The following is a 14,967-nucleotide window of genomic DNA, read 5'->3' on the forward strand; positions in this document are numbered from 1 at the left end:
AACAAAAAGTGTGTAGTTTCACAGCGACTTGCTGAGGCACATATATATTAGAAGTCTTATATGTAAATATTTGCAATAAAAGCAAACTTTTGTAATTATTAGAACCAAATATGTGTTTTATTCTGTTTTCATCAATTAATTTCTAAAGCTAAAGTAAGATTCACTGGGTTTTTTTTTTTGTTGTTGTTGTTGACAAATCAAGATGAACACAACTGGTAAATTTCAAATTTGCTGTATGTAGAACAAAAATAAACACATCATACAGCTAATTTTATCTTAACGTTTACTAAGTTGTTTTTAAATTTGAGTTTCAGAAACTAATTTTAAAGCAGTTTTCGATATTGCAGGAGATGTCCCTATTATATTGTCAGTTTCTTTTTTTAATTATTCTCGAAAATTGCACCGAAAACATGATAATTTATTATAACCAGAACCAGAAGTTGGTAACTTTGAAATCCAGAAACAGATAATTACTTTTATCTTAAAAGGACTAGCTTCATCTGTTCTTCACCTCTTGTGCTGCGTATTTGTTTTCACCTTGAGAAATCGCCTCCCGCGGCTTGTTATTAGCCTTGAATTTACATGAAAACATTCAGTTTAATTGCTGCAGCATTTGCTGTAGCTACTTTCATGCTACAGCATTTGGCAGATGGAAGGCAGCCAAGCAGCCGTTGCTTATATCAAACAGAAGAGCCGTGGCAACGCGCTGCAGGCTAAGTCATTAGTGATGGCATTTAGGAAGCTCTTCAGATGGAGAAATGTAAGTGAAACAGTGATCTTGTAGCCGTCATTACGGCTTCTTGTCTTACATGTGGGAACATTGTCATTCTGTGCATATTTAAACGCAGTGGGATACACAAATTAAGGGACATTTTAAATTAAAATCAGAGTTACCAGTGGATATCGTTAAGTTTTTTCAGTTTGGATGCATTTCCAGTGCAGCACCTGCTTGCATCAAACGTTTTTCTCTTCTGTCTATCTGCATCTCAAAATGCTTCAATGATTTTTTTTTCTTTTCCTCTGACAGCTATTTTTAGCTTCTTTTTCACTCTGATTATATAAGGCATAAAAAGTAAAATGAGGAATGTGCCAGGTTGGACGGAGGTTCAAAGCAAGTTGAGAAATCAAAGGGGAGGAGAGGGAACAAAATTCAGCCCAGTCCCGTTTAGACCACCTCAGCTTTGTCACGACAGTACTTACATCCTTTTTGTCTGCAAATGGAGTGCCACCTGTCAGAAAAAGAGAGATTCACACTGAAAATGTGAAGAAGAAGTGATCAAAAGAGGCGTATGCATTTGCTCAGGCAAAGTCTACATTTTTTAGAAGACCCAACTTGGATCAGTTTGAGGAGAACAGCTGGTTAAACTGATTTTAATAAGCTCTTTGGTACCATGAGGCCAGGCGAGGTGAACATGACGGGGATCTGCTGACAGGATGGGTGGAGTGGAAAGAGGGACGGTTAAAGTGACAGTTTAATGCAGCTGGCTGTTTCCCAGCAGCGGAGTGGGAACGCATGTAGGAGGGGGGAAGTTTGAGTGTATGGGAAGGAAGGATTATGTAACAGAGTTACAAACATATGCCTGGTGATGCAAGGAAACCCCAGATGGGGGAAAGAAGGAGAAATACATGAATGATACGTCAAGAAATTGACCAAACAAACCCCATAAAAAGAATGAATCTCGCAGGTTCACCAGTGCTGCTTTCTGAACTCCATGAAAACTCTGTTGACTTGAATGAAGCCTGGCTGTGTGTGCATTTGAGCATGACCGGGTTAATTGAACCATGTCACCTCATCAAGCTGCCCCTGTGATTCCATGTTCAGACCCAGTGCAGACCTAATGTGCTCATCTCAAATCAGCGGTTTGTGCTGGCAGGGTGACTCCCTCGTATGCCCCCCGGCACACGCATGCAAGCACGCAAATGGGAGCAGCTAACCCTCTCTCCCCTCTTTGTGCTTCTTTACAGTTTAGCTCTGCATCCGGAGCGCGTGCTGGTCGCCACAGGACAAGTTGGCAAGGAGCCTTACATCTGTGTGTGGGACTCTTACACTGTGCAGACCGTGTCCATCCTGAAGGACGTGCATACACACGGCATCGCCTGCCTGGCCTTCGACCTCGAGGGACAGGTACAGCGTGGAAGCTATTACTACAAATTTGAATCACTGGGACAACATTTCCTGAAGTACTGGGTGGTGGAGTCATCCTGGTTTTCTCTTCATTTCCCCCAAAATAGTTCAGTTTCTTGCACTTTGTAAAAGTGCAGTTCTTCAGGTTAGACAAAAGCAAAGCTTTTCAGGATTTCTATTTTTAATAAACGTGCAAAACACTCAAAAACTTACTTCCACTTTGTCATAATGGGGCATTTGTGTGTAGATTTTTGAGCTAAGATGTAATTAATTAATTTAATACAATTTGGAATAAACCTTTAACATAAAATGTGGGAAAAGGGAAGTGCTGTGAATACTTATCTGTACTTTTGCTTGCTTTCTATTGTGATCTGATCATTGTCAGGGCTTTTTTGTTTGTTTTCTAAAGCTACTTACAGAGCCTTGCAAAGGGAATGATGCACCACTGCAATGCATTTTATCTGACTGTAATTTAATACAGCAGCACAGAGCAGTACACAATTGTGAAGTGGAAGGGAAATAATGTATTGTCAAAACTTTTTACTGATAAAAATGAGCAATTAGAACATCAATTTTATTTTAAAGTCAGTTAGATTTAGATCTGGACTTTGACTGGTCCATTCTGACACATGAATGCACTTTGATCTAAAATATCTCTGGGTGTATGTTTAGGTTCTTTGTTCCAGTGGATAGAGAGTAACCACCTCAGTCTCAAGTCTTTTGCAGCCTCTAACTGGTTTCCTTCCAGGATTGCCTCATTATTTACCTCGACCTGCTTCCTTGTCCTTGCTGAAAGAAATCATTCCCATATAATGATGCTGCCACCGTACTTTGGTCTGTTCTGGATGATGTGTAGTGTTAGATTTTTGTATTTATGCTAAAAATTCAATTCAGGCTTGAACTAATCAAACAACATTTGTTTATTTATTTAGGGGTATCGAAATAAAAGTGATTGACTAAAAATATGCAGCATACCTTTCAGTTATTTTTTGTAAAAATATATCCTTCTTCTATTAACCCACATTTTGGTTGAAAGATAAAATACATTGTTTATCATATCTCAACTCTGAAATATGAATCATGAAAAGCTCTTATACTCAAAGTGTGACCCAGTGTTGTTTTGAAACATAACTTTTTGAACTTCTTTTTACAATCTTTTCAAAGATGCAATTTGTTACCATTTTTTGGTTTCAATCTCTCAAGATAAAGACTGGCAGATGTTAGAAAATATTTTGTACTAAGTACCTAATCCTCCAAAACAGAATTAGGCACTAATTATGTTTAGTACATTAAAAAAATTAGGTACTAAAACTGAGTTATAGAAAAAAATATAAGTTAAGTACTATTTAAGTTCCCACTGCAAAAATTATGTTGATGTTTGTTGCAAGGACTGGATTGAAAATGAGTCATAAAAGCAGCCATGAACCAAAGAAAGGACCTTCAGAAAAGCTACACCATTTTTGAAAAAACACTTTAAATAATTACAAAAGGTTTACCATCAGTTAATATTCATTCATTGCCTCATCCTACCAGGCTGAAAAAGTCAATAATAAGAACCTGCAGCAGATTTTTATAAATGGCAATGACCCTTTGTTATTTTCCTGCTCTGGCTCAGAGTTGGGGATTTAGATGGAAAATGACAGCGTTTAGCAGCTCTGTTTACTCTATATTTATTTCCTTTCTGGACAAAACCTAAGAATCACGGCGCTATTATCCTGTCCATCCACTAAGGCAAAATCAGAATAGATACACTAATGTTTGAGACATCCCTTGCTTATATTAGATTTCAGTGTATTCAATGCAGTTTTATTGTCTGTTATGGAATGTGGCGAAAAGGTAGAGTCTGTGTCGTTTTATTCTTGTTTTTAGTATCTTAGACATTTTTCTGCATTATATGAGGGTACATTAGATGCAGTTTTTTTATGTCTGCTTAATTTTCCATGTATATCTGAGCTAACGTTGTGGCTAAGATGATGCTTATTAAGGCTGACAATAAAGCTGAACATTTCTTTTGCCTATTTTTGTAGATATTCCACATTGACTCTAACATTTCTTCTTAGTGGGTAGCTGGAAATCAGTTTGACCAACATGATTATCATTTTGGTTTTGGCAGCTGAAATTTGTCACCAGTTTAAAAGCTTAACTTTCTCAAATGTTTCAAACAAAAATGAGGATCACCTAATCAAAGAAACAAACAAAAACATTTACTTCATTGCTTTCTTCTTACATAAGGGCTAGCAATTATGTAGAATTAGATTTACTTGTGTGTGTAAAATTGTAGCTGATAGGTTGTCTTGAAAATCTCCATCTACACAGATAAATAGGGGATGCAAAATCAAAAACACCAACTGTGTCTGAAAAAATGCTCAGATCTGTTCTGCATTCATCGCTGTCCAGACGAAAGTCATTGATGAAAGAAAGTCAAAAGTTTGTAGTTTGGAGGAAGGTGCAAATTTGGTTATATGAATAGTCGAATACTTTGTCTTAATACTTTTCATTGTAAAAAATTGTGTCTGTAAAACTGTTACATTCATTAAAAGAAAAAGAAAATCTCCATATACATCAGCCACCTGCTGGACAGGACAAGTTTATATCAGTATTGAACTGCAGTTGGGGACCTCACAAAATCAATCCAAGGGACACGAACGGCCCCCGGGCCACTCTGCCATTTTGCTAGAGGCTTCAAAGCAGACTGAGGAAGAGGTTCAGCTTTACATTTGTTTGTAAAAGAACTCTTCCTCTTTTCAACTCACTTCACACACTACAATATCCCTGAAAAGGAGTGACAATCATTCACTGCATACACATTTTATACAGTGGATGATGTGAAACAAAATTACAGTGATTGGTCGTGAAAAAAGGTGGAAAGAATTGGTGGCTTAGACCGAGACCCCCTTCGGTGGTGACTAAACCTCTCTTTGTCTCTGCCTCATGCTAACCTTGATCCCCTTAGCTGCTGTATGTTATCAGACAGGCTGTGAGAGATCAACAGCCTGTCTGATAACAAGCTGCCAATCAGTCTGTGCTGTCTGGCTGCTGTTTTGGCTTCTAAAAAAGTATTCATCCCTCTTATGATTTCTTGAATTTAATAATTTTGATGAAACCGTGGCGAAGCAAGGGAAATGTGAATCACAATTTTTTTGTGTCATCAGAATCTGTAATTTGGAAACCATGAACCCCTGAAATTATCTATCAGATCATTTGAATAGTTGTTGGGATAAATGAATTGGCAGATTATTCATAAGCAACCCACCATCCAATTGGTTTCATTGCATATAATCTCTTCTCCTCATGAGCACAAACTGCTAGAATACAAGTCGAGACCCTTCAAATGCCTTGCCAGAGACTTCTGTACATAGCCAAACATTGATTCTGCAAAGGATTAAAGAGGACATTCCCTAATATGTGAAGTAAGCTGCAGGGCAGAGAAGGATTTCCATGAGAAGCCACTCTCACCTCTTCTGCTCCACTGATGCTGCCTACTCAATCAGCTGCAGGTGTCTCCTCTGGCAAAAGTGCTCAAATGTTTCTCCATGGAAGTGCCAGAGGCTGGACAACTGTTCTGCAGCCATTATTAGCTCCTTGATTGTGGTTTACACTGAATGTTTGCAGTAAGGCAGCAGATAGTCTGTGATTTCTCTGTGCTCTCTTTGCAGTGCCTGGTGTCTGTGGGCTTGGACTCAAAAAACACAATCTGTGTGTGGGATTGGAGGAGAGGGAAAGTTCTGGCAGCTGCTCCTGGTCACACGGACAGGGTAAATACTTTCTTCCCATTTGGTCTACATCACATTGAGATATTGAAAGAAGATTAAGTTTCAACTCTTGGATTTTTATTTTTGACAAAATACAGCACAGATATACTTTTCCGTTGTTAAAACAATAACAAAATTTTAACGAGAAACAACTCAGAGATATTTTATAGCACCTGTTACTACCCAGCACAATAGTAAAGGTCTTGTGCCTTAATTAGGGTTTTGTTTTAAAGCTCATTAAGCGTCTGGAGTTTGAGGATGTGTCCTTTTAAAGGCAGAGTTTGTGATTTTTAACAATCAAATCGAAACACAAAGCTAAAGTTAAGTGATAGGCCTGCCTTCAGCATTAACAAAAATGCTACTAAGATCATGTAGCATCGGCTAGGCTAACAGCAGCTGATGCAACTATTGGGTAATATTTACATTAACTTACTCTCTATGCTAACAATATTGTGCTGCTTTTAGTCTACATGCTAATGTTGGCATAAGAGCTACCAGTAGATAGCACTGCCTGTTATACTTACAATAATTTTATTCTGTTCTGAGCCAAAATTAAACTTTATGTTTAATGGCCACCACCAGCATATTAGCTTAGATTAGTTAACTCTGTATGGCATACTAACAACATGTTATCTTTAGCTAATACTTGTTAAATATAATTAAATCTTCTTAGCATATCACTAGCATTTTAGCCAACATTACCGTTCTGTACCACTAGATTTTAACATAAAGGTGTAAATGTAAGCTTACAATTGAAACTGTACTCCCCTTCCACTTTGTCTGAGAGGGATAGATCAGACCCACCCTTCAAATAAGAGGAAAAGAAGGGTGCATTTGGAGTAATCTTTCAAATTTATCAGCCTTCATTGCATCACCTTCAAAGAACACAGCGCCTCTTTCTGCTATGCTCACAGAAGCAGTTTGTATGTGCTGAACTTACCTTGGCTAACATGCTAACTTTTACAGATTTGTCCCATTAGAAAAAGCTTTTACCTTGAAAAGTTTTTGTGTACCTTATGCATTAAATTGGCTCCATTCATATCTGCGGAGGTGCCATCACAGATTTAATTTTCTTTTTTCTTTTTGCAGATATTTGACATATCGTGGGATCTGTATCAGCCGAACAAGCTCGTAAGCTGTGGTGTCAAACATATCAAGGTAAAGCTATTTTTGTTTATTTCACAAGCAGCTAAACACAGTCTGAAATATGCTGAAGCTGTGTCTGATTTGCTGGAAAGGAAAGTGATTTTCAGTACGCTTAAGAAAGCCACTGTCCATAAATCTTTGTTTCTGCCCTGCTTGTTCAGCTTTATCTCTCTAACAATATCAAACATTCCTAAAATAGGTCTATGCAAATCCATGGTTATTAGGCACTTTACATAAGTGGGACAGGCAATGACTCAGAGTCTCTTCCCTCATATTTGTAGTAATCTGCACTGCAGAGAGGAAGAATGCTCTCTTTCATGGGGACCATGACACTGCCACTCAGCCCCTTCAGTTCTCTCCATTCAGCTTTTGAAAACCCTCCACTGCACAGATGTGCCCACTTCCCTTCCTAGTCTGATCTCTATCACTTCTCTTCGAACAAAAATGGTGCACATAAATCTTCAATGAGTTAATGCAGAGCGTCTTCTCCAAGTCCTCCTTAGGGATATGTGTTTGTGCTCCCAGCCGTGGAGGCTTTATTTTCCAAAACACTGGAAAAAAAAAAATAATTGTGCTTGGATTGGAAATGCACCCCCTGGCCCTGCAAGGCAAAACAGTGCAGCCTGATTAAATGGGTTTGATTCAGCTAGGCCAGACAACTGTACTTATGTCTCACTGGTGACTCCCTTATCATGATACAGCTTGACTGGCCTCTCCTCTCATAGTAACCCTCCTCACATCCCCAGAAAGTTTTCCTCCACTGCCATGACACAGAAATCCCCTCTAGTAGTTGCACTCCACCCCCATTCCCCTCTGAATCCTGCATCTCATACCCTCCTTCTCTCCTCCCCTCCATTTCCCCCCTTCTGGTTTTCTGATGCCAAGGCAATCCAACAATTGTCCCACATAATTCCCCAGGCTTCACCCTGTGGACCATGTGACATCTGCTCCCCTGTCCTGTGCTCGCTCAGCGATTATAGCACTCAGAGCATGCAGAAGATTTAGACCCGGTAATCCACTCGCTATGGAGCTGAGGAAAACACAACCTCGTTGGCGAGGACAGTCAAACCTTTGTAGCTGTTTGTGTTCAGATTTGTTCAGGATAACTAAGTCAGATCATTATCTTCCTACTGACTGATTATTTAGGGACCGCTACCAGCATCGTTTCTCTTCAGATACTCAGTTTTTTTTTTTACAAGTTTGGTTAAGTAGTATCTCTAAACTGCATTTAGGTATGTGTGCATGCATGTTGTTTTTGCCCTGTGTGACTGACAACATATTGGCTGCTAGAGACGTGCACTAGCCTTCCTGCAACCAAAACATTTAGGAAGCTGTCTAGACCACTGAAATCATTTTAAATGAATAATATTTAGAGATGCAGCCATCAATCGGGTAGAGATCAGAATTGATTAGCTTTCCTTTAAAGGGAACCTGTTATGCTAAATATACATTTTGCACATTTTTGCACTTCTCAAAACAAAACACCCAGCCATTCTTTTGGCAATAAGTTAATGTTTTTTGGTGTCTGGAAAATGAATCGTTTCAAACATCACAAATCAGCAGACACTGCCCCTCACCTAGCAACCCCATTGAAGCCCAGTGCCTGTTACCTAGCAACCCCAGCCAAGCCAAGCCAGTGACCTAGCAATCTAAGCAGAGCTCCAGTACTTGGTTAGCTGGTCTTACCACTGTGTGCATTGTGCAATGGCTGCTTGAAAAGTCAGCTGTTTTGTTGACTTACCATTCAAAAGCCACTTGCTGCATTCTTGTTGGTCGTGCAGGAGGCTCTACTTCTGCTTTTCTGCTTTTCAATCAAGCTTGATTGTTGATCAGCAGGTAATATTATGAATTTTTTTAGGTTAAACATCAAAATCATATAAAGGTTAGAGATATGCTTGTGCCCATAGTCATATTTATTACTTTATGTGATTAATCATCCACATGGCTTAAGATAGTAAATTTATGTCAGCAATAATAGAACATGTTAATGCAAGTATTTCCTTGCCTATGTAATTTAACTGTTAAATGTATTGTTGTTGATATAAGACAACATTAAATCAGTTATATCTTAAATTGTCACACAGTTATAGCCGGTTGTATGGAAGACAGCACACGTTCTGGAACACAATTTCTGCTATCAAACTATAACAAAGATTTGAAACACTGTGGCTTAAAAACTGTTAATATTTATTTAATTGTTGTTTATTTACCTCTTCAGTGAGATACCTTTAGTCTAACCACAGTTTTTTCTTTCTGTACAGAGCACAGAGTCACTCAATGTCCCTCTGTCAGTCAGCTGGCTGCAACTGTTGATTTGGAAATAAACTTTGTCAACTCAATGCAACAAGGTTCATTGAGTTGATATTTCATTTGTGGTGTGCAAAAGTACGCTATGTTCTCAGTGAATTTAAATTGAATGATATAGTGATTTCCAGTGTGTGCAACTGTAATATATAAGCAGAAAAGATACGGCAGAAAAATGCTGAAAATCATATAAATGAGTCACTTTCAGGGCAAAAAAAAACAAACTTATTTTAACATATTTGTTACCACTTGAATATCGTATTTGTTATGTTCTTCTGCCCTAAGATCCATCATAAACCCTTTCGGTCTTCCTTTAGTAATTTGGGACAGTGGGGATTAGCCGGTTCCTGTGTCTCGCTGCCTTATCAGCTGTATGCAGGGAGGGCTGTGCAGGCACACCTCCTCCATCCCCACTGTGTCCATGAACACCACAAACCAGCCCATGACACACTTTCATCTGCATCTCCATCCTCCCTGATAACTCACACCGGTATAATCCTCCCTCCTTGACCTTCAGCAAAGATATCTCGCTAATATCACATATTTATTAAAATCTTTCAGAGGATCTGTGGATGCCTCATGTCTTGTTAAGGCGTGCACCAGGCTTTGGATGTTTAATGGCGGGGCTGGATTTAAGCCTGTGATGCTTGTCTCTGATTATCGATCCCCTCTGTTAACGCAGGGCAGCTTTATCAGTCAAGACAACAGGTGTTAGAGAGGGCGCGATGGCCTGTTGCTGTCATGGAGCTCATTTGTTTCCTTTTCATTACCACTTTCAAGTCAATGCAGGACCTCTCTGATGTAAAACAAACTACTGAATTAGAGAGGAATAAAATAAAGCTGTAATGAACCAACTGTCGCTTTATGTGGAGTAAATATTCCTCAAGGTAGACCAGGGGGAAAAGGCTGTCAGAGGAGTGATGAGTGTGTCGCGGTTTAACGTGCCAGTGTCTGCGGTTCAGTATTCGAGACGCCTTCCCTCAGCTTCATCCCTGTGATCTCATCCCTATGCAGACAGGGTGTCTCTCTTTCGTTCTTTCCTCCTGTGCTGGATGGATTTAGCCTTCAGATGAGGTCGTGTGCACGCATCCCAATGATGCCGTTCATAAGTAATGAGCCTGCGTGGACCTGCCTGTGTCTGTGCATGCTGATCAGGCGGTTGCAGGACTGACCCTCCACTGCTTCTCGCCTGAGCAAAACCTACAAATATCACACAGAGGGGAAGGGAGTGCTTTAAGGTCCCTGTGTGTTGTTTATACTGTGGATTTAGAACACCTGGACAACCCTGTTAAAATACCAGATTTTATGATGTATTAAATAATTTCTGTTATTTTCACCTATCATGTGACTTAAAGCCTGAAGAACTCATAGTCTTTCACAGGGAATACTGTAAATGGCAATAACAGTTGCTTAAGTACTTTTCCCCCCCTTGAGTTTCAGTTGAATTATACAGGATAAATGTCTCATAAAAGGTGGGAACAGGTTTTAAAATATGTAACTGTCTAACTAGGCATTTCAACAATTTTATAGACATTATATAGCCACTGCATTTGAGCAAAAACACACATGACCTTGTGGCACTCTGTTGTTTCCAAATACTGCATAATTGACAATTTGCCCTTTCAGGGCTGGATTAGACAGGAGGATTATTAGCCACAAAGCTGGTTCACAGTCTCATCTTTTTTTTTTTTTTGCCAGTTTTGGAGTTTATGCGGTAATGCCCTCACACCCAAACGTGGCGTTTTTGGCAAAACGGGGGATCTCCAGACCATCCTCTGCCTGGCCTGCGCCAAAGACGAAGTCACATATTCTGGGGCCCTGAATGGGGACATCTACGTGTGGAAAGGCATCAACCTGATGAGGACAATTCAAGGAGCTCATGGGGTGTGTTCTCACTATCTTGCAAAAAAAGATACACATACATAAATGCTGCAACATACATGTAAGAGTGGAACTGGACATGCATGTTTGCTTCATTTGATTCTGCTCAGAAGAGAAGGATCAGCTTTTTGCTCCACAGGATTAAATGATATCTGTGGGATCAACAGCTGGGTGAGGGGGGCAGCCAAATGGGGGAGGGGATAATAACTACAGTACATCGTCATTTCAGCTTTTTTTTATTCCTAAACTTCTTACTAGAGCTTCAGGAAGAGGCCTGCTTATGCATAGAGTATTTGTAAAAGACAGAAAAAGGCCCTCAATAGTAGTAAGAGTAAATTCTCCTGCTCCTCATTGAAGTCTTTTTATGAGGTCACAGTTGCATGTTTGCAGTTGCTAAAGCCTTGTTTAATAAATGGCTGGCTGTAGCTGGGACTGGTTGTATCGTCCCCTGTTTTTGCTGTGCAGATCCTCACTGACAGCCTGTCATTTTTCTTCCCCAGTCAGGGATTTTCAGCATGAATGCCTGCGAGGAGGGTTTCGCTACAGGGGGACGGGACGGCAGCGTCCGGTTATGGGATCTGAACTTCAAGCCAATTACTGTCATCGATCTCAGGGAAACAGACCAGGGATATAAAGGTGATGTCAAACTGCCTACCTGTTTTTCCTTTAATGAGGGTACAGGAGAGCAACGAGGCAAGCTGTGTTCTCCGAGGTGCTGAGATAATCCTATAAGTCTAATTTCTCCAAATTTCTGTTTGGTTTACTAACATTATCCTTCTTGTTTTCTGTTTCCTCCATCTTCTTTACTTATAATCTTGGACGTAACAGTAGCTAGAGGTGAAAATAGCCGAGGTGGGTAACATTACTGAGGGCGGAGATTAATTTCCATTTCAGTCTGTTTGTAGCAGTCCCCATTGTTGGCTCAGCTCTTTCTATTGTTGTTAGCAAGTCTTTTGCTGTTTTTGCACTATGAACAGTTCCCATCTTCATTCAATGTCTTGTGGAAAAGGTGAAGTGTTAAATATATATATAAAAAATCACCATATTATACAGTTATTCAGTCTTGTTTTAATAATTTTATTCTGCTAGACAGTTTAAATCAAACCCAAATTAATCTTAGCTCTAGCACTGCCTTGCAAAAGTATTTATAACTCTTGAACTTCTCCACCTTTTTTTTATGTTACACCATACAAACATTTCTTTTATTAGCTTCACATTGCTTTAGCATTTTTGACCAAAGTTATTAAGAGGAGCATGTGACTCTGGAGCTTGCAGATCCTTGGTCTATCATGTGACATTCCAATAAAACAATGTTTTGAAGAATTGAGGTTTCAACATGACAAACGAAAGAAAGTTTAAAGGGATAGAAATATATTTGCAAGGCATCAATAGTTCCTAGCCCACTTTTTTCTGTACATAAAATCCAACCTTAAGGCTGAAATAATAATAAAAAAAAAAAAGAATTGTTGCAGGACTTGATGTTCTCTTTCTTGTCAGTATGGTTCTGATCATGTGTTTAAGGTTTTGTCGTATTGACTGCATGATAGGTAATGCCCAAAGACATTTGCACAGCATTGTATGTGAGCAGCACATGCATCATGCATCTGACTGTAGCTGTACTACCCAGATTCAGTTACAGACTGGCTTGACAACATAATGTCATCACCCTGTACAAATCTCTGTCCTAGCCTGCAGATGGCTATTATCACCTCCTGTCTTTAAAGCGGCTTTTGTGAGTCTTATAATGACTGTAAAAGCAGCAAATGTGCGTCTCCTCCCATGCTTGCGTGCTTGATGTTTGTTCTGTTTTCACAGTTTGCCTGAACTATTGAGTGTGTGTGTGTGTGTGTGTGTGTGTTTTGGATAGGGCTGTCTGTGCGCAGTGTCTGCTGGCGTGGAGATCACATCCTGGTGGGGACGCAGGACAGTGAGATCTTTGAAGTGGTGGTTCACGACCGCAACAAGCCCTTCCTCATCATGCAGGGTCACTGTGAGGGTGAGCTGTGGGCGCTGGCCGTGCACCCAACCAAGCCTCTGGCCATGACAGGAAGCGATGACCGCTCAGTCAGGTGACTCCTACTCCTCATTTCCTCATATTTTGCTTTTGGACTTTTTGATTAAGAGTCTTTCAGGATTTCTGATGAGTTCATTTGAATCTGGCTACTTTTTCATTAAGTTGTGGCTGATTTAAAGACAATTTTGTTAATTGTTAAGATTAAGTTGGGCATCAAAAGTTACATTTAGAAAACTAGTAAAGAACTACTTTTATGCTAGACTTTTAGTCAAATCAAGTCAAATTTAAATGTATTTTTATCAACAAGTCAGTTCAAAATGCTTTACACTATAAAAACATAATGCATTAACCGATTATGAAACAAGCAATAAGCATGACAGTCAAAAACCATCATAAAGCAAACATACATCAAATATATAGATTAATGTTCCAGTTACTAGGAATCAAAGGCAACTCTAAGCAGGTTTTAGCATTGATTTAAAGAAACTCAGTTTACTTGCTCACTTTAGATTCTTTGTTACTAATTGGCTGTCGTATTCTCTGCTTTTCCCCCATTTCCTTTGATTGAAATGTGGAAAAACATCCACAGAGCCACATGTAGCTGTAGAGCTGCAGGTTCCATCATAAAAACAGAATTATGGCAAAGACAGTTTCAGTAATAGAAACTGTATATCAGCAAGTCTGGCCCATTAGGCTGATACTGCAGACAAGGATTAGGGCCACTGGGAAAAAAGAATTTAAAATCACAATTCTTAGATTAAAATCAAGAATTTCAGATTAAAGTCAAAATTCAGACTTGTATGTAGGAGGAGAACCAACCTTAAAGAGGAGCATGTCATGTTTAGGTGATTTTTCATGTAAAGTAAAAAGCCAGTGTCTCTAATCTTCCTCCATGTGATTCATTGTTGGAGATCAATGTGAATACATTTTTAGTAGTTTAAAACTTCCACAGTATTACATAGTTTATTGTAATCCAAGACCAAAAAATATTGAAAACAGGTGTTTAACTAAAACTGCACATCCCATTAATATTAATCTTTTTCTTTAATTCTACTAAATTTACAGTAAAAAAGCATTTTAACTAAAAACATAAAGTAATTAAGAGTATCGGAGAGCAGCATTATTTCTCCTCTGTATTGTTCCTGCTGATTGTGCTGCAGGTTTCTCCTCTGTTCTCACTCTTGTCTGTATCTGAAGGATATGGAGCCTCATAGATCACGCATTGATTGCTCGATGTAACATGGAGGAGCCAATCCGCTGCGCAGCCGTGAGCACTGATGGTATACACCTGGCTCTGGGGATGAAGGATGGCTCCTTCACCGTTCTTCGAGTCAGGTCAGTCATACAGTCAAAAAAACAAACTGTAAATTCCCTTTCTAAATACCCAGTAAATGCACTGCTGTGATATTTTTTTAATCTAAGATCTTTATCCACTTTTTTTAGGGATATGACAGAAGTGGTCCACGTCAAGGACCGGAAGGAGGCTATTCATGAGCTGAAGTACTCCCCTGATGGGGCCCACTTGGCTGTCGGCTCTAATGAGAACACTGTGGACATCTATGGGGTGGTGCAGAGGTACAAGAAAGTAGGCGAGTGCATCGGCTCAAACAGCTTCATCACACACATGGACTGGTCCACAGACAGCAAATACCTGCAGACGAACGACGGCAGCGGCAGACGGCTCTTCTACAGGATGCCAAGTAAGTACGCAGCCATGACCCGCTTTGTTTCTAAGATTTGACACT

The 14,967-nt window shown here is 39.5% G+C and overlaps 1 protein-coding gene across 6 annotated transcripts in view; it reads left to right on the forward strand.

Moving 5' to 3' along the window:
• eml5 (EMAP like 5) overlaps window positions 1-14,967 on the forward strand; it is a 44,002-nt gene that overhangs the window by 6,245 nt on the left and 22,790 nt on the right. For 3 of the 6 annotated variants that reach the window (XM_015036378.1, XM_015036372.1, XM_015036376.1), the window contains exons 2-10: window positions 1,966-2,125; window positions 5,782-5,880; window positions 6,967-7,035; window positions 11,026-11,211; window positions 11,709-11,844; window positions 12,037-12,060; window positions 13,076-13,277; window positions 14,420-14,557; window positions 14,666-14,922. In XM_015036378.1, the coding sequence (XP_014891864.1) occupies window positions 1,966-2,125; window positions 5,782-5,880; window positions 6,967-7,035; window positions 11,026-11,211; window positions 11,709-11,844; window positions 12,037-12,060; window positions 13,076-13,277; window positions 14,420-14,557; window positions 14,666-14,922 (1,271 nt within the window). The remainder of the gene's footprint in view (window positions 1-1,965; window positions 2,126-5,781; window positions 5,881-6,966; window positions 7,036-11,025; window positions 11,212-11,708; window positions 11,845-12,036; window positions 12,061-13,075; window positions 13,278-14,419; window positions 14,558-14,665; window positions 14,923-14,967) is intronic. The other 3 variants (XM_015036374.1, XM_015036377.1, XM_015036373.1) reach the window with 2 other exon arrangements.

The sequence above is a fragment of the Poecilia latipinna genome, unplaced genomic scaffold (genome assembly GCF_001443285.1).
Source record: "Poecilia latipinna isolate Pla-1442-1.1 unplaced genomic scaffold, P_latipinna-1.0 Scaffold365, whole genome shotgun sequence".
Taxonomy (NCBI): domain Eukaryota; kingdom Metazoa; phylum Chordata; class Actinopteri; order Cyprinodontiformes; family Poeciliidae; genus Poecilia; species Poecilia latipinna.